The sequence below is a fragment of the Girardinichthys multiradiatus genome, chromosome 22 (assembly GCF_021462225.1).
Source record: "Girardinichthys multiradiatus isolate DD_20200921_A chromosome 22, DD_fGirMul_XY1, whole genome shotgun sequence".
NCBI classification, from domain to species: domain Eukaryota; kingdom Metazoa; phylum Chordata; class Actinopteri; order Cyprinodontiformes; family Goodeidae; genus Girardinichthys; species Girardinichthys multiradiatus.
This window is the reverse complement of record NC_061814.1, coordinates 22,088,242-22,109,313: the sequence shown is the minus strand read 5'-3', so window position 1 is coordinate 22,109,313 and position 21,072 is coordinate 22,088,242. Positions and strand designations below refer to the sequence as shown.

The 21,072-nt window shown below is 40.0% G+C and overlaps 1 protein-coding gene across 10 annotated transcripts in view; it reads left to right on the top strand.

Annotated features, from left to right (window-relative positions):
- The window catches only part of LOC124858990 (protocadherin-15-like), a 326,056-nt gene that overhangs the window by 244,547 nt on the left and 60,437 nt on the right, over positions 1 to 21,072 (top strand). For all 10 annotated transcript variants that reach the window (XR_007035988.1, XR_007035987.1, XR_007035991.1 and 7 more), the window contains one exon: positions 5,278 to 5,390. Coding sequence is in view for 4 of the 10 variants with exons in the window: in XM_047351368.1 (XP_047207324.1) it covers positions 5,278 to 5,390 (113 nt within the window). In the remaining 6 variants the exon portion in view is untranslated. The remainder of the gene's footprint in view (positions 1 to 5,277; positions 5,391 to 21,072) is intronic.

The following is a 21,072-nucleotide window of genomic DNA, read 5'->3' as shown; positions in this document are numbered from 1 at the left end:
TGAGATGGATGAAGACAAGAAAGACTGAATGATGGCAGTGTATAAGATCAGCAGCAGCTCCTGTGGAAGGTTGTGCTTCTTGAGTTGCCTCAGGAAGTACAGTCTCTGCTGGGCCTTCTTCCGAACAGTGTCTTTGTGTGAGGACCATCTCAGGTCCTCAGAGATGGTGGTTCCTAGGAACCCGAAGTGGTCCACGGCCGATACAATGTTGTTGAGGATGGTGAGGGTGGTGTATGGGGGTGGTGTTCTCCGAAGGTCCACCACCATTTCCACAGTCTTGAGTGGGTTGAGTTCAAGGTAGTTCTGACAACACCAGTGTACCAGCCGATCCACCTGCTGTCTGTATGCAGACTAATCACCGTCCTGGATCAGAGCAATGACAGTGGTGTCGTCTGCAAACTTAAGGAGTTTCACGGACGAGTCCACTGAGGTGCAGTCATTTGTGTACAGGGAGAAGAGGAGTGGGGATAGGACACACCCCTGGGGGGCACCAGTATTGATCTGGTGCGGGAGAATATGCTCCCCAGTCTCATCTGCTGCTGTCGGTCTGTCAGGAAGCTGTTCATCCACTGAAAGGTGGAGGCTGGGACGTTGAGCTGGGTGAGGCTCTGGTGGAGGATGTCTGGTATGATGGTGTTGAAGGCCAAGCTGAAGTCTACAAACAGGATCCTGGCGTACGTCCCTGGACAGTCGAGGTGTTGCAGGATGAAGTGTAGACCTAAGTTGACAGCATCATTTGCCGACCTGTTTGCTCGGTAAGCAAGCTGCAGGGGGTCCAGCAAGGGGCTTGTGATTTCTTTCAGGTGCTTCAACACCAGCCGCTCAAAGGATTTCATGACCAGGGACGTCAGGGATACAGGCCTGTAGTCATTTAATGCTAGGATGGTGGGTTTCTTGGGCACTGGGATGATGGTGGATCGTTTCAAGCAGGAGGGGATCTCACACGTCTCCAGTGACTTGTTGAAGATCTGGGTGAAGATTGGTGCGGGTTGATTTGCACAGGGTTTTAGGCTTGATGGGGAGACGTTATCAGGTCCTCCAGCTTTCTTTGTTTTTATGCGCTGAATGAGCCTATTTACATCTTCCTCAGAGATCTTTAGTGCAAGCGGATGTGAAGGTAGGGGATTGGCCGAAGCATCACGAGTAGAAAGGCTGTTCTTTAGCTTCTCACTGTAGCTTCTCTTGGCTGCTTTGATGTCCTTTGTTAGTTTTTTCCTGGCCTGCCTGTACTGCACCCAATCACCACTGCTGTGAGCTTCTTCCTTTTCCCTGCGCAGGTTCCTGAGATGTGGAGTAAACCATGGCTTGTTATTCCCAAAGGTGCAGAAGGTCTTGGTCTGCACACACAAGTCCTCACAGAAACTGATGTATGATGTAACCACATCAGTTAGTTGGTTTAAGTCAGTGGCTGAAGTTTCAAAAATAGTCCAGTCTGTGCATTAAAAGCAGGCCTGAAGCATCTGCTTTGATTCCTCAGTCCACTTCTTAACAGAAGCTCTTAGTTTCTGTTTGTAGGTTGGGATGAGATGGATTAAAGAATAATCCGAAAATCCCAGAGCAGCCCTGGTAACAGCATGATATGAGTCCTTTAAAATTGTGTAACAATGGTCCTGTGTGTTTTTGTCTCTGGTGGGACACTTAATAAGCTGTCTGTATTTGGGGAGTTCATTGGAGAGGTTTGCACTGTTACAATCTCCCAGTATTATGATGAAAGAGTCCTTGTGTTTTTTCTCCACATCTGTAATCAGCTCAGCGAGATGTTTTTCAGCGGCAGAAGTGCAGCCATGCGGTAGAAAATATGAGCCAATTATTATTAGCGAGGAAAACTCTCTCAGTGAATAAAACGGTTTACAGTTTATGGAAAATGACTCCAGATCAGGACTACATGTTTTCCCCAGCACTTTTATGTCTCTGCACCAACCTTCATTTATATAAAAGCAGATTCCGCCTCCTCGCTTCTTCCCCGATAGCTCCGCGCTGCAATCCGCTCTGAACAGCTGGAAGCCCGGCATCAGCAGTGTGCAGTCCAGGATGTTTTCACTCAGCCATGTCTCGGTAAAGCAGAGCACCGCTGATCCGCGGAGGTCCGTGTGTTTACAGGTGAGGAGACGCAGCTCGTCCATCTTGCCAGATGGATTAAAGGCAGTGGTGTGCGAAAACCTCTTTGGCGGAGCTTTACCAGCGCGCCAGCACGCTTTTCCCTCCTACGCTTTTGGCGCAGTATCCCAAAGAGTGCCGCGGCTCCGCTCGCCAGAAGCTCAGTGAAGCTCGGATCAATGAATGATGGTGAAAAAATCCCAAGAGAGCACTCTCTGATGTTGAGAAGTTCCTCTCTGCTGAATGAGACCACAGAATTGTGGCCCGAGACCACAATACTGTGGCTCGAAAAACATAAAAACACAAAAAATACACAAAGAAAGAGAGACCGAAGCTCCGAGGCTGCCATCGTCGGCGCCATCTTCGTGTGAGAAATCAAAGAAGTTATTAATAAAAATAAAAATTTTAGATTTTTAATTATTAACAATAACTTCCAAAATCTAAATGTACAGGTCCTTCTCAAAAAATTAGCATATTGTGATAAAGTTAATTATTTTTCATAATGTCATGATGAAAATTTAACATTCATATATTTTAGATTCATTGCACACTAACTGAAATATTTCAGGTCTTTTATTGTCTTAATACAGATGATTGTGGCGTACAGCTCATGGAAACCCAAAATTCCTATCTCACAAAATTAGCATATTTCATCCGACCAATAAAAGAAAAGTGTTTTTAATAAAAAACGTCAACCTTCAAATAATCATGTACAGTTATGCACTCAATACTTGGTTGGGAATCCTTTTGCAGAAATGACTGCTTCAATGCAGCGTGGCATGGAGGCAATCAGCCTGTGGCACTGCTGAGGTCTTATGGAGGCCCAGGATGCTTCGATAGCGGCCTTTAGCTCATTCAGAGTGTTGGGTCTTGAGTCTCTCAACGTTCTCTTCACAATATCCCACAGATTCTCTATGGGGTTCAGGTCAGGAGAGTTGGCAGGCCAATTGAGCACAGTGATACCATGGTCAGTAAACCATTTACCAGTGGTTTTGGCACTGTGAGCAGGTGTCAGGTCTTGCTGAAAAATGAAATCTTCATCTCCATAAAGCTTTTCAGCAGATGGAAGCATGAAGTGCTCCAAAATCTCCTGATAGCTAGCTGCATTGACCCTGCCCTTGATAAAACACAGTGGACCAACACCAGCAGCTGACACGGCACCCCAGACCATCACTGACTGTGGGTACTTGACACTGGACTTCTGGCATTTTGGCATTTCCTTCTCCCCAGTCTTCCTCCAGACTCTGGCACCTTGATTTCCGAATGACATGCAGAATTTGCTTTCATCCGAAAAAAGTACTTTGGACCACTGAGAAACAGTCCAGTGCTGCTTCTCTGTAGCCCAGGTCAGGCGCTTCTGCCGCTGTTTCTGGTTCAAAAGTGGCTTGATCTGGGGATTGCGGCACCTGTAGCCCATTTCCTGCACACGCCTGTGCACTGTGGCTCTGGATGTTTCTACTCCAGACTCAGTCCACTGCTTCCGCAGGTCCCCCAAGGTCTGGAATCAGCCCTTCTCCACAATCTTCCTCAGGGTCCGGTCACCTCTTCTCGTTGTGCAGCGTTTTCTGCCACACTTTTTCCTTCCCACAGACTTCCCACTGAGATGCCTTGATACAGCACTCTGGGAACAGCCTATTTGTTCAGAAATTTCTTTCTGTGTCTTACCCTCTTGCTTGAGGGTGTCAATAGTGGCCTTCTGGACAGCAGTCAGGTCGGCAGTCTTACCCATGATTGGGGTTTTGAGTGATGAACCAGGCTGGGAGTTTTAAAGGCCTCAAGAATCTTTTGCAGGTGTTTAGAGTTAACTCGTTGATTCAGATGATTAGGTTCATAGCTTGTTTAGAGACCCTTTTAATGATATGCTAATTTTGTGAGATAGGAATTTTGGGTTTTCATGAGCTGTATGCCAAAATCATCCGTATTAAGACAATAAAAGACCTGAAATATTTCAGTTAGTGTGCAATGAATATAAAATATATAAATGTTAAATTTTCATCATGACATTATGGAAAATAATGAACTTTATCACAATATGCAAATTTTTTGAGAAGGACCTGTACTTTTGCAACAAGGAAGTGTTCTTACCTGCTGAGCCTTGATCCGTTTAGTAACAGCTACAACAACATTTTCTTCAGTGATCTTTTCACATCAGATGTGCTGAACAGGCTGTAAATCTGTCAAATATCCCAACCTCTGACATCAATTTTCTTGCGAATTCAGGTTTCTGTTTGAAGCAGTTTGCCAAAAAGTCCTCAGATCACAACTGACTAGGTGGGACCAGCCCATCTGTCCCTCGTCAGTTTTCCAGCTCTGATCCAGGCAGCTCTGATCCTCTTCACTTAGGAAAGTAGTGCAGACTAACGGCTGCTGTCGTCGTATTGCTGCCATCACCATATTAAAACAGTTTTTTAATGCAACTTGGCTTTTACCTGAATAGTTTATTATTGAAGCTCACACCATGAATGACCGAAGACTTCCCTTTTGACCTAATTTCCAGGGGAATTTGGACATTTAAAATTTTACATTGAAATATGCTTATTTTGTTTCACAATTGTCTTTTATTCCATCTTTAATCATACTATCATGACAATTACTGCCCAAGTCCTTCAATATTAAGATGTTTTCTTTCAATTTCTGCATTTGTGGGAAAAGCATGTCACAGGCACGTTAAATGATCAATAGAGACACATGTGGAGGCATTTCAAATGTAATAAAAAAATGATTTCCTAGATTTCTTAATTAGTAACGCTTTTGATATAAAATTATTTGAAACATAACTTTGTGTCAATCAGTTGCATTGTTGCAGGTTGTTAAGTGCTTTTCATTATCCTTTCAAACCTTTGTTTTCTGTCTGTCTCTTACTCCTGCTTATTTTTTTCCATCTCTTCTCCATAGTGTATATTTTTCAAAAGTTCCATGTTTATTCTCTCTCTACTTATCTTTCACACTAGCTCACTCTGTCAGCCCCTTTGCACAGTGTATGAATGTTGATCAGTACAATCATACTTTCCCTGTATTAGCTTGCCAGGTTTTGCTAATATTATGTCTACAAAAAAAAAAAAAAAAAAACACCTGGCAGGAACTTCAAAAGAAAAGTTAAAGAGAAGCTGTATGGTTTGAAGTTGTGATAATTGTGTGTTTGCTTGCTTATTAGAATATCATTCTTGTGTCTCTTTGTAGCTGTTTGTGATTGCCTTTGATAACGGGGAGCCGGTGAAGACAAACAGTACTTTGGTGGAGATCACTGTCCTTCAACCCTCTCTCATCCCAATTTTCACTGAGGAAGAGTATAGGTGAGTATCACTGACGTGCTACCGATGCAGCTGACTGCTCCTGTAAACTCACACCTTTGAGCAGTCATGGATGTGCTGCTAGACAAGGCAGGGGGGAGACTGAAAATGTTTGGAAAGTGTGGACAAGAACACCTTAACGCAGTTTATTTGAGGTCATATCTTCCATTCCACTTCTGTGAAAATCTGAACATTATTTAATGACCTCATAAATTATATACTCTGCTTTGAGCCTCATGCATTTATTATATTTGAGGTAATGATAGCTATCTGTATATGCCTCAACTCTTGTCTTCAGTTATAGTAGGTCAGGCTCTGTTTTGTTATGGCTCTCTTTTTAGCATGACTGATCAAGCTTTTAAGGTATTAACTTCAGCACCATTTTAAACACCATTTGTTTCTATTTGATGAGATAACTAGGCTACCCTTTTGGTCTATAAAGAGCCACCTTTAAAAAGATAAACTATTTAGATGGTTGAAATGGCAGAGAGAGAAGCAGATGAGGAACAAATTCTCCATACTGCTCTGAAATGCAAAATGCAGCTTTACTGGGCTATGGTCGGGTGGAGATTTGGTTGGGTGGAGATTTTGTTTGAAAGGATGCCAAGAATAAATGTTTTATTAAATATAAACACATTATTAATATGCCAATTTAAGCTGCTTAGAAAAATATTCTGTGATGAAGCAACGGAACTGGTTCTTGTTATGTATTATATCATGCTGCCGTAGGTCCTCATCTGCAGAGATTTAGAGGATCCATGCCAGATTTTGAAATGTTTGAGGTCTCATGGCAAAGTCATTTGGCACGTAGTCATTAGGAGCTTAAAGCAGAGCTTACTTTAAATGGATTGATTTAGTGGCTTGTATGTTTAGAGTCCTGGCAGACTCTCTTTTGTTTGAGAATTTAACAAGTCTCTTTGTCTATGCATGAGAGGGGGAATGTAAGTGTGGTTTAACCTGTCAACACGTCACTTAAGATGTTGCATCTTCTTTTAAAGCTTTGTTTTCCTGCCCATGTTGTTTCTATTAGTTACTATGCCCTGTTAATAGTGTCTGCATATGTGCTTTTTTCCCTACAAGTTTGTGTGCTTTTATTCAAACAGTACATTGCAAAAGAAATAATACCACTGGAACTTCTCTACATTTTGTAACATCAAAACCACTAATACAAACATTTTAGGTATTTTATTGAGATTTTATGTGATAAACCAAAATTGTGAAGTGGAAGGAAAATGAGAAATGGTTTTGAACAATTTTAGTTATACAAACCCAAATAATCCACATTTCATGCATAGGTATTGTTGGAATTATGATTATTGATTAATTAATATTTATCAAGAATTATAATTAAAAATCATAATCTTAAACAAAATCCAAATTTTTTTTATCAAAACCAGAGTTGTCCTCTGGTGTTGTAATTATGGCTCAAGACCTTTGACAATTACAATTATTAAATGTCACTGTTTAATCAACCGTTTCTGCCGAAACGTGGGGAACTTAAACCTTATTTTGACTGACAAATCACTCTTGCACAAAATAAACACAAAACGCCTTCTCTTTATCTACGTGAAAATTTATTAAACCAATCAGCCTGATACAATCAACTCTTCGATCCAATAATCTTCACCTACTCAAACATGCAAAGTTCTACACAAAAGGGTAAAATATCTAACTAAACAAAATAAAGCAAAACAGCAGTGGGTGTGTATGGAATCAACCAGCAGTTATAGCAAAAGTGATAATATGACATGGGAATATGGTGTTGAATGAAGCTTTGGGAGCGCAGCCCACCAGAAAGTGTAGCTCAGTGAGATGCAGGCAGTCATAAACCTTCCGCCCAGCAAGGTTGTAAACCCTGAGGACAAAGGATAATAAAACTTTTTGAGGCAAGCCAGTAAGCAGTAAAGTTGAAGACAAAGAAAATGGTTGATTTTCACCATAAGGTTATTATAGCAGTCCAGTTTCACAGCGCACCTGCTCTCAGGTGTTCGCACAGTAAAAGCACAATCTTGTGAGACTCGGCGGCCTCAGAAAACAACAGTAATCACATTTCAAAAGAACAATGGCATGCACATACAATTCAGAACACATTAGACTATAAGTGGCGATTCTACATCGCACTAAATCTCCTCTACCCTGCCCAAGCTATTCCCTAATAAAGAAATAAAAATAAAAGGTGGATTTTACTTGTTGAAGTCTTCCTTCTGGGGCAGCAAGTGAGAGAGAAAAGGGGTTGAAGTGTTTCTGCACGTCCGCAGTTAAACTCCAAGAAAGTGGTCAATCTCCGTCTTTTGGCCTCCTTGGCGAAAAGGAAAAATATGATCTGACCGTCAGCAGTCGACTTGTACAAAACAAGGAGGGAAAGTTGCGTCTCCTGGAAACTCCCTGGTTTTTTGGTTATGTGTTAAACTCACGTCTTCGATCGGCAAAGTGATATTTTTGGCCTTCTTATTCCAGAGACCTCTTTCATGAATTTTTCGTTGGCCAACAAAGGAGAATAAATGAAATCCACGTGGACCTAGTCTCCAGAATGATGCGCTTCAGTTGCTGGTCCGGTTTCCAGCGTGAAAAGCAAAGCTTTAAAGGGGCCACCTTCATTTATGCTTTCCCGTGACGTCAGACTTGGGATGCCCCGTCATGTCAGCCGCGGTGGCCGCTGGGATTCATAGTAGCGGGTTATCCTGGGATACAAAATGGCCGATGACGCCAAACGACCTGGTAACGTGCAAATGGTCCAATATTCAGCACAACATGTGGTCCAACAGTATTCAGTCCCCTTTTCCGTTATCCCTAAATAAAATCCAGTGCAGCTAGTTGCCTTCACATATCACTTACTCAGTAAATAGAGTTCACTTGTGTGTAATTTGTTTTCAGTTAAAATACAGCTCTTCTCTGTAGACATCTGAAAAATGTTTCAGAAGCTAAGAGAACAAATAGCATTATAAAGTTCAAGGACCCCATTAAACAGGTCAGGGGCAATGTTGAGAAGACATTTACTAGGGGGATAGTTTATAAAACAATATTCTGAGCTTTAAACATCTAATGGAGCACTGTTCAATCCATGATCTCAGAATGGAAATAATTTGGCACTACCAATAACTTTCCAAGACAGAGTTGAAGCTAATCAGAAAAGCAGCCATGAGGCCCATGGTAACTCTTTAGGAGCTGCAGAGATCCATAACTCAAGGGGAAGAATCTGTGCTTAGCACAACATTTAGGCACACAGTCCTCAAACCTGGCCTTACCGGAAGAGTGCCGAGAAGAAAGCTATTACTGAAAGGAAGCCAAATAAATTGTTTGAATTTTTCTACAAGCAATTAAACGGGCAAACATGTGAAAGAAGGTGCTCTCCAATGAGACCAAAATTGAACTTTCTTGCCTACAGCAACAACACTATTTATTATCAAGCAACTAATACTGCAGATCATCATTAACGCACCATGACCACAGTGAAACATAGTGGTGGCAGCATCATGATGTTGAATGCTTCTCCTGTGGAGAGAAAGAAACTGGTCAGAGTTGATCTGAAGATGGATGTAGCAAAAGGAGGGCAATTCAGGAAGATAATTTGAGAATATGTTGCAAGAGTTTAAAGATTCTGTTCACAGGGACTTTCCACAAAATCTGACTAAACTTTAGCATTTCTGCAAAGAGTTGGCATACATTTTTGTCAGAATTTAATTTTAGATGGTGGAGACATACCTCCCAAAACATTCTGTTCAGCTTTGTGTTGGTCCTTTCACATAAAATCCTTATGAAATACATTAAGGTTCACGGTAGTAGCATGACAAAATGTTGAAAGAAGTGATATGAACCTTTTTACAAGGCACTGTACACTTGCACTTGGTTGCTTGGTTTTATTCAATTATTATTAAACAATAGCACAGCAACATAGCCATTGAAAAGCAATTGATTAACATTTTGAATGAGTGGGCTGTCTGAAACACTCTGCATAAAGGTTGTGACCAAAAGCCCAGAGCTCCATGGGGCATCACACTAGCCAAGCTAACCACACACAGTGGCAGGTCTGCTGTAATTTATGAGCATAAAAGCATTAGCCAGGTGCTCAGGCCTTTCCTGCTGGACCAGCTTGTCTCCAGTGGAGAGTATCCAATCTGCTTCCTTTGCTATGAACTGTCTCCTCATTCCATTCCACTCAATCTCTCAAGATTGTCTTCTCCCTTAAGAAACCTTTCCAACACAAATCACTTTTTAAATGTCCACAGAAGATCTTGTCTGTCCCAGTTAGTTAAAGCAGCAATCAGGTAAGCAATGCCTACATCTCTGGGGTACACAATTAAAACATCCCAGCGGGGCCTTAGCTGACTTAATGATTTATTTTCCTGCTTCATTGTTGCTCTTCTCCATCTGTCAGTAGGAAATGAGGGGCTGCAGTCATTCTTGGCTAAAACAAATGATTTGTACTGTTGTTGCTTTTGTAGCACTGTGTAACCACCTGCTTTTTTGGAATTATGGAACAAAACGTCTTGTATTTTTATGTTTTTTTTTTTTTTTGTGGCACTACAAATATGGTAGCAGTTTGCTTAACCACTACAAACACTTACACTTACACTAGGGTGCTACTGATTCTATTAAGATTGGCATGATGTTAGGTCTTGTTCTTTGTTCACCTTTGTCCCCCATAGCTTACACTGAAAGTTTTTGAAATGTTCTGATCTGCATTTCTCTGAATTGTGCTTCAAATGCAGAGAAATGAAGCATTGTGCTTTAAATGCCTTTGAAGCACAATGCTTTGAAGCTTTTTGGCCCTTTCTACTTATCAGCTCAACATATTGTGTTTTTGCTTTATCTCATATACCATTGATAAGAACGTTTGTACTAAGAGTATTATCTAAACAGCTCACTTTTTTCTTGTAAACATAATTTAGCCTGAAAGAGTCCTTGACAGCTTTAGGTCATTTCACCCACTTCTCCAGTTCTTACTCACACTTTGTTATTAAATCTCCTCCTACTACCATTTCCTACCTGTAAGCAAACCATTTCTTACCTACAGGGGTTGGACAATGAAACTGAAACACCTGTCATTTTAGTGTGGGAGGTTTCATGGCTAAATTGGACCAGCCTGGTAGCCAGTCTTCATTGATTGCACATTGCACCAGTAAGAGCAGAGTGTGAAAGTTCAATTAGCAGGGTAAGAGCACAGTTTTGCTCAAAATATTGAAATGCACACAACATTATTGGTGACATACCAGAGTTCAAAAGAGGACAAATTGTTGGTGCAAGTCTTGCTGGCACATCTGTGACCAAGACAGCAAGTCTTTGTGATGTATCAAGAACCACGGTATCCAGGGTAATGTCAGCATACCACAAAGAAGGACCAACTACATCCAACAGGGTTAACTGTGGACGCAAGAGGAAGCTGTCTGAAAGGGATGTTCGGGTGCTAACCTGGATTGTATCCAAAAAACATAAAACCACGGCTGCCCAAATCACGGCAGAATTAAATGTGCACCTCAACTCTCCTGTTTCCACCAGAACCGTCTGTTGGGAGCTCCACAGGGTCAATATACACGGCCGGGCTGCTATAGCCAAACCTTTGGTCACTCATGCCAATGCCAAACGTCGGTTTCAATGGTGCAAGGAGCACAAATCTTGGGCTGTGGACAATGTAAAACATTTATTGTTCTCTGATGAGTCCACCTTTACTATTTTCCCCACATCAGGGAGAGTTACGGTGTGGAGAAGCCCCAAAGTGTACCACCCAGACTGTTGCATGCCCAGAGTGAACCATGGGGGTGGATCAGTGATGATTTGGGCTGCCATATCATGGCATTCCCTTGGCCCAATACTTGTGCTAGATGGGTGCATCACTGCCAAGGACCACCGAACCATTCTTGAGGACCATGTGCATCCAGTGGTTCAAACATTGTATCCTGAAGGTGGTGCCGTGTATCAGGATGACAATGCACCAATACACACAGCAAGACTGGTGAAAGATTGGTTTGATGAACATGAAAGTGAAGTTGAACATCTCCCATGGCCTGCAGAGTCACCAGATCTAAATATTATTGAGCCACTTTGGGGTGTTTTGGAGGAGCGAGTAAGGAAACGTTTTCCACCAGTATCACATAGAGACCTGTCCACTATCCTGGAAGAAGAATGGCTTAAAATCCCTCTGACCACTGTGCAGGACTTGTATATGTCATTCCCAAGACGAATTGATGCTGTATTGGCCGCAAAAGGAGGCCCTACAACATACTAATAAATTATTGTGGTCTAAAACCAGGTGTTTCAGTTTCATTGTCCAACCCCTGTATGTGCTTAAGCTACGGTGTATCAGTTTATTTTTGGTGGCACTTGAGTATTTTGATGAATAATGGAAATAAATGGTTATAAAAATGATACAATCTTGTATAATTTATTTAAATGATGCAATAATGGTTAAGCCATGGAAATCTCAGCGCAAATGCTGGCACATACTCACATACCAAGTTATGTTACAGAAGCTATTGATTTTAACCACCCTCATTGATCACACATAATGCTGTAGGCAGGAATTAATAGAGTACCTGCCCAGCAGGAAAAAAACATGATCTGGTGAATATTAGAAGAAAAATATTTCATATTTCTCAGATTGTCTCAATTGTCCACATGTCAGTACACGTTGCCCTTCTCCTCCTTATGCGGAAGACTTACCTGGAGCTCCAAAGAACATCCTGGGGAACCTTTCCAGTGCCTTTTGCTTTGCTTTTTCCAAGTCATGAATTCACTCCTCTAGGGAACTCTTAAGCTTTGGTCATAAAGCAAGCAAATGGAAATGTATTTCTTCTTCTGTGTGAAACTGGAGATTCAGGATTAGCCCCCCGTTCACTTGCTCTATGACTATGTCTCTGGCCTGGTGTTACAAACCTGCTATCTGAGCAGTTTTTTTGTGTTGCTCATCTCCCCACAGCTCTTCCCTTTCTAAGTATTCTCTAAATCGCTTGAGACTTTTGCCTGACTGACTTTGAGTATGTCATTTTACGTTCCCCCTCCTCATCCCCTCTGTTTGCTCACAGCCAAGCTGCCGCGTCCCCTGAGTTTTTCTTTTCAGTCTTTTACTGATTTGCTTTGTCTTCCCTTTGTGTTACTCCCTCGCTTTACAGTCAGGGGACCTTGTGTGTGTGAATAAACAGCGGTGTTATTTTTATACAAAATGCCTTAGTTGATTTGAAGTTAGTTCTGCTTTTTCAAATTAAAATGTGATCAGTGTTAAAATTTATTTTTTGTAGTCATGATGGGCACGTTCACTCAGTACTAAAGGTAAATGTTTTTTTCATCATCTGCCCCTGTGCCATTTCCCAATGCAGTAGAAAAAAGCACAACAGCATCAGGTGCATCTCAATATTATATAATTTAATGCACATAGAGTGATTTCTTTCAAATAGGTATTTCTGCAGGTTTTATGATTTTGGCTTACAACTAATAAAACTTTGTAGTTATTTTCCTCATTCAACGCATTAGACAAACAAAAAAGGATTTTTAAAATTGAAATGTGATGATATTTATTTATTTAATTATTATTTATTTAACAGACAGACACAAGGTCCAGATAGATACAAACAGAAACACAACAATAAACAGATATAAAAGACTCACATACCACATGATGCGGTCATGTGGTGACCTACTTAATCATTTTGAAGACTGCTGACTTGACAGTAGTTGAGCAGACAGTCACAAGGAGGATATGACACAAATGATTGTTGATTAAAGCTAGCTGTTCACAAAGTGAACCAGAAATAATTTGTTAAGTGCTGTCCAGTAAATACCAGCCCAGTATGGCCGTGGTATTAGAACAATAGAACAGCAAAATTCTGTACACACGTTAATGAATTCACACAATTTCCTAAAATACAAGAATTTATTAACAAAAACAACTCAACTCAAAGTCAAACATATTTTGATTAGCAAGCTCCGTAATATACTAGAACAGTTCAATTAAAACTACCAAGCAAAATGAAAGAATAAGAAATACCAATGAAATATATACAAATGGGGAACAAAGGAATCAAAGATGACCAAAATAGTAATGCAACATTACCATTCAATGTTATTTCTATTTGAGAAACAAGGATTATCTTGAGGAATTTGGAAATTAGGTTAAATCTTAGAACTAACTTAGAACAATAATTGGTAAACATTCAAACCACCAATCACAACGCAATATAAGAAGAGCAGATAAAACATTATTTTAATAAACAATATTTTAAAGCAGGGGTGCTCACACTTTTTCAGCATGCGAGCTACTTATAAAAAAACCAAGTCAAAAAGATCAACCTATCCACTACAAGAATCCAAAACATATAACTATTTTCAAATTTATTAAGGATTCTTTGTATGTACAATGTATGTTGATGTACCTTGCATTACTGAATAAGCCAATATTGCACAACGCGCATAATAAATAATTATTAAAATTTTTTGTAATTACCTGAATTACTTGAGTCAGCTGCTTCAACGAATGCTTATTTTACCATCTCTCCGTCTTGGAAGGACTTATTGTTTTTAACGATGGCGTGACTCACCTGGAACGATACTTCAGTGGCGGCTTTCGCTTTTGAAGTTTGTTGAGTGAAAAATGACTGCTGTCCGGACAACTGGGATTTTAGTTCCTCCACCTTTCTCTTTCTCAGCTGGCTTTTCGGTGGAAAGTCGATGTCGTATTTTCCATGAACAGTCCGAAAATGCCGCTCCACATTTCATGTCATCTGAATGGTTGCCCTGTATGTCAATCAAGTGACGGGATGTTTGATAAGCTGACAAATATTATTTTTAACGTCACGCTGCAATCGACCAGTACTGCCTCCGTAATCGACCAATAGCACCCCTGTTTTAAAAAATAAATTGCTAAGTAAAAAAAACAACTTTCTGGATAATTAATCCTCAATGGTGTTTAATTAGCTGTCTTCATTTAGTAAAATCATATTTAAGGAAATATTATTTTGAATGGGAACCAACACCTTTTTTGGATAGATGATTATTAACTAGCCAACACCTGAGTCACGTGTGCATCTGACCTGCCTAGTCTTAGCCATTAGTGGTTTCTGCTAACAAAGGACAGCCTATAGTTTCCTTAAAGTCATGTACCTTTAAAATACTGTTAATAAAGGGTTGATGGCGCATTATGGCTGATCTGTATTTAAAACCACTGTTTAAATAAAGTTTGTCTTAACTTTCGAACACAACACAGAACAAATAATTAGCTTCAATGCTAAGAGGTCTGCTCACATTAGCTGAGCAGATAGTCTGCTAGCACTTAGATAGCTAACCTTTCTTAACACAAACATAAGGAAATGTCATGACATAAACAGTATTTAGATTGTTTCATCCTCAACAAATTTTATCTGCCTAAACATCACCTCTTACGTGAACCATTCTGAAGAAAAGATGTCCTGTTGGCGACAAGTTGACGAACGAAGATATCCTAGTCATCCAGCATTGTGTGGGCATTAACAAAGGGACTAGCGTTGCAGCTACTCTCTGTAGCTTTGGGGAGGTTGGCTGTATTCAGCCTGATGTACTGTGGTTCCGATACCTTTTCTTCCAGGTTTTGGGGCAAACCGCTTCAAATAGAGACAGTGTCTCTAATGGGAGCTCTCTGGAACACAGGTTGCTTCTGTAGGCTTCCAAAAAGGAAAGTCACGACAGGCTTTTCTTAATCACCCCCTTTTCGTATGAACGCTGGAATATGTCAGCCACAGATCAATACTTAACTTTGTGGTTGCCTTCAATCAACGAGTATTTGGCCGTGAGATTGTAGTCACTGTGGATCCAGGTTGAAGAGTTATGCCTTCACACGCGCAGTGCCTCTCTGTCCGGCTCTTGCTTGAAATGCGCGTAGAACAGATTGCCATGGTGAAACAAGGTGTTTTTGTTCAGACTTAATGACACCATGGGGAATCAGCTATGACTCCTTCATGGCTGGGGTCCCAACAGACAACATCAAAAGTGTCTTTGCTTTACAAAAAAGTAATAGGAGTGGACTGTTCCCTAGTGGCCTAAAGCTCTTTTAGATCAAAATAAGTGTTTTAATTCATTTCTAAGTCAAGGTCACACAGTCTGGAGGAACAGTGCAGAGGATCAGAATCCAAGTTGCTTGAGTTCCAGTGATGATCTGGAGTCATCTCATCTGCTGGTGTTGGTCTCCTGTGTTTTATCAAGTCCAAAGTCAGAGCAGCCATCTACCTGGAAATCTTGCAACACTTTATGATTTGAGGTCTCTGTTATTAGTTTAGTGTCATTAAGTGGCCCCAATCAGGTGGTGTTTTTTCTTTCATTTTTGTAAAGAATTTTTAAAGGAAAAACAATCTTATCAGAGATAGCAGCAGAACTGATTTCTTTCTTTATTTTTTTAATTCAGCAAATTCCTTTCTTATTAAGATGCTGTATGTATAAAATGCATCTATTAATACAATAAATACAATTTAATTTTAGCTTTATCAACCTTTTGGTACGAATCAACAGGCAAAACATTACTCAATACAATAATATTCTAGAAATGCATTCCTGGCTACTTTGGTACAGAAACTGATTTGTAGATTTTGCAGAGAAAAAGTAATTCTCAAATTCCAACATGGTTGTAATTCTTACATAAATCTGCAGATGACATGCTTTCATAGCGTTGATCTCTTTTACTGGCATCTTAAATGCAACTGATATTTTGCCAGATGTTCATAAAAGTTACAGAGGTGCTCTGAACCCACATATTTATTCTCAATGCCATGCATTTAAAGGCTAAGCTGTGAACCTAACAGTGTCTTCTCCCACACATTGGCGTCGAGCCTCACTGCAAATCCGCATTTAAATAAATCAACCTCTTTGTTACTATCTGTCTGTCAGTTTATTTTTCTCCTTCAATTCCTTCCTTCCTCTCCTGACTCAAAGCTGTAAGACGTGGAGCTTCTTCATGCATCTGAAGGGCATGATTGATTTTCAGTCCCAGGTTTGAACCTGCAGCATTGAGCCTTAAACATGTGAACGCCAGAGGCTTGCTGACCTTTTGCTCATCTCTGCTCAATAAGCAGGCATCATGTGGCTGTCTAACGGACACAAAGTTATCATTGTACACATCCCAAATATCAGATAAAGGTCAATGCAGAGAGACAGAGAAGACAAACAGCATAACCTACCATTAAGGGTTCACTCTGGCTTTTTGGATAAGCGTTTGTAAATATAGTGAATGCACAGTAATGTACTGTGATGAATAACAATGTTCACAAAGTAAATTTTGTCTTTTTTTCTTCTTTTGTTTTTAGAAATAGTTATATAATGAGCTGCATGTTGGAGTAGTGTGTAGCACTGTAGCTTTGCAGCAAAAAGGTTCTGGGTTCCATTCCCGGCCTGGAGTCTTTCTCCATGGAGCTCCTCTCCATGCATGCGTTGGTTCTCTTCGGATACTCCAGCTTCCTTCCACAGTTGGTTACTCTAAATTTCCCTTAGGTATGACTGTGTGTGCATGGTTGTTTATCTTGTGTGTCTCTGTGTTGGCCTGTGATGGGCTGGCAGCCCGTCCAGGGTGTACAATGCCTCTCACTCAATGACTGCTGGAGATAGGCACCAGCCCCCTAGCAACTCTGCAAGAACAAAATATATGTAATATATAATAGCAAATGTACAGTACACAAAGAAATATTTGTTTTATTTAACAATATTACATCAAATTGTTCATCTTAAAAACATAATTGTTTCAAATGTATTGCAACATATGAAATCATAATTTGAGTTCCCCTGTAAGAAACAATGTTTTGGTTGGGCCAAGCATTTTATTGGCAAGTTTACAACCAAGGCTTTTTTCACAATTTAGATCCATAAATATAAAAGTTGAATGTTAGTATTTATGACATCTGTGGGAAATATGATAATTATTTATCACTATGTTGATACATTAAATCATGTAAACATATTTTTGATTTCCTGCCACTTAATCTGTCCATGCCCCATTTAAATCATCAAAACTGATGGTGTTAAAGCATAGATTTTACCAATGGCCCTCACCAAGACACTTAAAATAAGTCATTATTTTGACCTTTGCATCACAAAGTCACTATTATTAACTTGCTTGTATTTGTCATGTTTTCAGCTAAAGTTGTTTTGGGTGTATATGATAGAGCTTGAATTCGCATTCCAAAAATTTCCTGATTGGCTGGTCTGGTTTGATCCACACACTTCAGGTGCAGCCCTGGAAAATTGAACAGCCAAGTTTCCTGTTTTATGTGAATTGTTTTGTAGAGAACAGGTTTGTGACATCCTGCAAAAATAAATGACACCTATAGGCATAGTTGTCAACCCTACCAACTAAACACATATTGTATATAACTCATGTTGTGCCTTGCTTAGCCTGTAAGGCAATGCTATGTACAATTATTTTAATTGTAGAATTATTTAAAATGCAAAGGAATTGGTGGGTTAGTGGTTAGAGCATGCTGCTTGCGTCCTGGAGAAGCTGCAAGTTCCCTGGTTCGAATCACACAGACTTCCACTTTGAGTCCCTGAGCAAGACCCGTAGCCCCAAGATGCTTTCAGTGTGCTGCACAGCAGCCCACTGCTCACCAAGAGATAGGTTAAATGCAGAGGACAAATTTAATTAGAATGTATAAATCGCAATGACAAAAAAGATGATTAAGATTGTTGTTTCTACTTGTGGTTCTCGGTGTCATCTGTATTAGAATAAATCTCACTTGGCAAGTTGCAGAGAACATATAAGGTCCTGGCTTAGTCATAGCTGCATATTTTACTACTCTTCTTACCAGAAGAGGTAGAGTTAATTAAAGTGTTTTTTTTCCTAGCTCGGATTTACATTTTAAGCATAATTTATAAATTTTCAATCAGATTAAGGCTAAGACTGTGGTGGAAGCTTGAAAATGTTTCTGATCATTGTTGTGTTAGAATTCCAGATTGTGTCCACACTGCAACTGGCTGGATTTTAGGTGAAGCTGAACAATTTGGAGGTAGTATTCTTTATTCCACCCACTTTAGGCCACGCACTAGTACCACTTACAGCGAAACAGAATATAACTTTGACAATACCCCCATTCTTGAAATTTGGTACAGTGTTGTTTGAAAAACTTATTTTGACTCATTAACCTAACAGCCAAATTGTGAGTAGTTGCTAATTCAGTTGTGGTTAAAGTTGTCAATCTTGAAGGAAGTGCTTCTTTCATTGTAGATGCACTCTCCGTTTATGTTGATGTTATGCTGGCTCACTCTGGACAGTGACACTGGTGTTCTAGCCCCTTCTAGTAAATGACTCGCTTCAGTCTTGTTGGTTGCTGGTTTGTTGTTGAACATCCTTAAAAATGTTCTTTCATCTGAATGTGACAGTTTGGGTAAGTTGGCTAAAATTTGAACAAATTGGGTGTTTCTGCAAGACGATGTTCGTATACATACATCAGAACTGTTTTTGAACTAGAAAAAGCTAGTTGACGCTATCCCTAACCCTGGCTTCAGTTATATGAATATTATGGATAATTTGGAGCTTGCATCATATTGACTTTGTGTATATAAGAGAAAGTTATTGTTTTAAAGTTATTTGCTGTATTCAGTACTGCTCAAATAAATCTCTTAGATGCCCCCAAATTAATATTGAATGATATAACTTAGTGTATGTAAAGTTCTGACTTGCACTGTATATTAGTATATGTTTAAAAACATATACAGTATATTAAAAAAAGTTATCCAACAACCGTACTGACTTGAACTTGGCTGATTCAATATTATGTTTAGATGCTGCAGGCTTTTTATATTTTTCATAAGATGTGCATCTCTGGGACCCTGGAAGCAAACTTTGCACCTGCAATAAAATAAATGAATTTAACAACCTCAGTTGCTCTCTTGAATTAACTTATGCCTTTAAATAGTGTCTCAACAGCTTAGAGTGTGTGGAATGTATCTCTGTAATGGGTATGGACACTTCTATTGCTTTCACATTTTCTTGCTTGATAGATGAACTAAATTGCTCAAAAGAACTCACTGTTGTGATACTTTTTATTTTACAATGAGGCAACTGTTTTCAGTAAATAAAACTTTTGCATTATGGGTTGGCCAGTTTCAAACTATAATGTGTTTATGATAATTGGCTTTATCTTGTGGAAAAAAAGGCAATGCCTTTAAAAAGTATCTTTAATTTTTTAAACAACTTCCAAACAAAAACCTGTTAACCTCACATAGTTGGTGCCGATAATGATTGTTTATAACCATGTGCAGTGAAACAGAAACAACTCATCTTTAAAAAATCTGTTATAAATATTGTTATATCAGATACCCGTCTTTGCTTGATGGTTTCTTACTTGTTGACTTTATCTGAGCTGTTGTAACTTTTTGCCGTTACAATTAAACCAACATGTATTTTCAGAGGGCGCCATATTTGTGTGCTCAGAACTGTGAGCCTCGAGACAGAAAGTCCCCAGTTGAATCCTTAACTGTTACTTTGCATTGTTAAGTTTCTTTATTCTCTACTTGTCTACTCAGATTTCCTCCCATGGGCCACAAATATCCATAAATAAAACCTATTGGACAACTTGAAGAAAGTTTAGAGATCCTACATAGCATTGCCCTATACCAAAGAAATCAAGAACAGATGAGAAATAAAGTAATCAAAATCTAGTTTGTAAAGGGTTAAAGCCATTTCTAAGGCTATTTGGACTCCAGCAACCCACAATGAGAGCTATTATCCACAAATGGAGCAAATATAAAACTGTTTTGAACATTCAGGAGTGGCTGGCCAACCAAAACTGCTCCAAAAGTGCATCAACAATTCTTTCAGTCAAGGCCATCTTGTTACTTCTGGGGTAAAATTAATGTAAAGTTATGCATATAACTACTGTTCTCTGAAGGAGTGTAACGAAGTACAACACATGAGTATGAGTTTGGGATATCACGCCCCACGTGTCCTGGCTGAAGCCACTTCTAATCATGCCTCCTAGGCAAATGATGTGATGACGACAGGTCACTATATACCTGTCCATCATCGTCGTCATTACTCTATACCGCTATTCGCCGAGCCCAGCTGAGCAGCGGGGCAGCAATGTGTTGTACTTCGTTACTCTCCTTTAGGGAACAGTAGTTATATGCATAACTTTATGTTCCCTTTCAGTCGATTCACTCAGTACAACACATGAGTATGGGACATATATAAACGACGAGCAGAACAGCCATCAAACCTGGATCATGCACTGCATACTAGTGCAGCACTTCAGACCCAGCAGAAAGAACAGAGTGAGCCACAGAAGGGATTGTCACATCCAAATGATAAAACTTTTCAAATGTGTGCGGTGAAAGCTGGCTGCAGCACAAATGTCACTCATGGGCACCCCTCTAAATAGGGTCCAGGAGGTTGCTATGCCCCTGGTGGAGTGAGCCCTCACACCACGTGGAGACCCCTGTTGCTGTACACTAGAGAAATAGCCTCCACAATCCAGTGGGAGAGTCTTTGTCTGGACAGAGCTTACAGCCTTTCTGGGTTAGCAATACACACAAAAAGTTGATCACACAACCTCACAGTCTGTGTACGGTCAATGTAACTGCGCAGTGCACGTAAAGGGCACAGGAAGTGTAACCTCCTTTGTTCCTCAGATGCAAAAGGAGGTGGACAAAAACTACAAAGCTCCATAGTCATGGAGCTGTAGTCCGAAGGTATAACCTTAGGAAGATAAGCTGCATTAGGTCGCAAGGAGACCTTGGAACC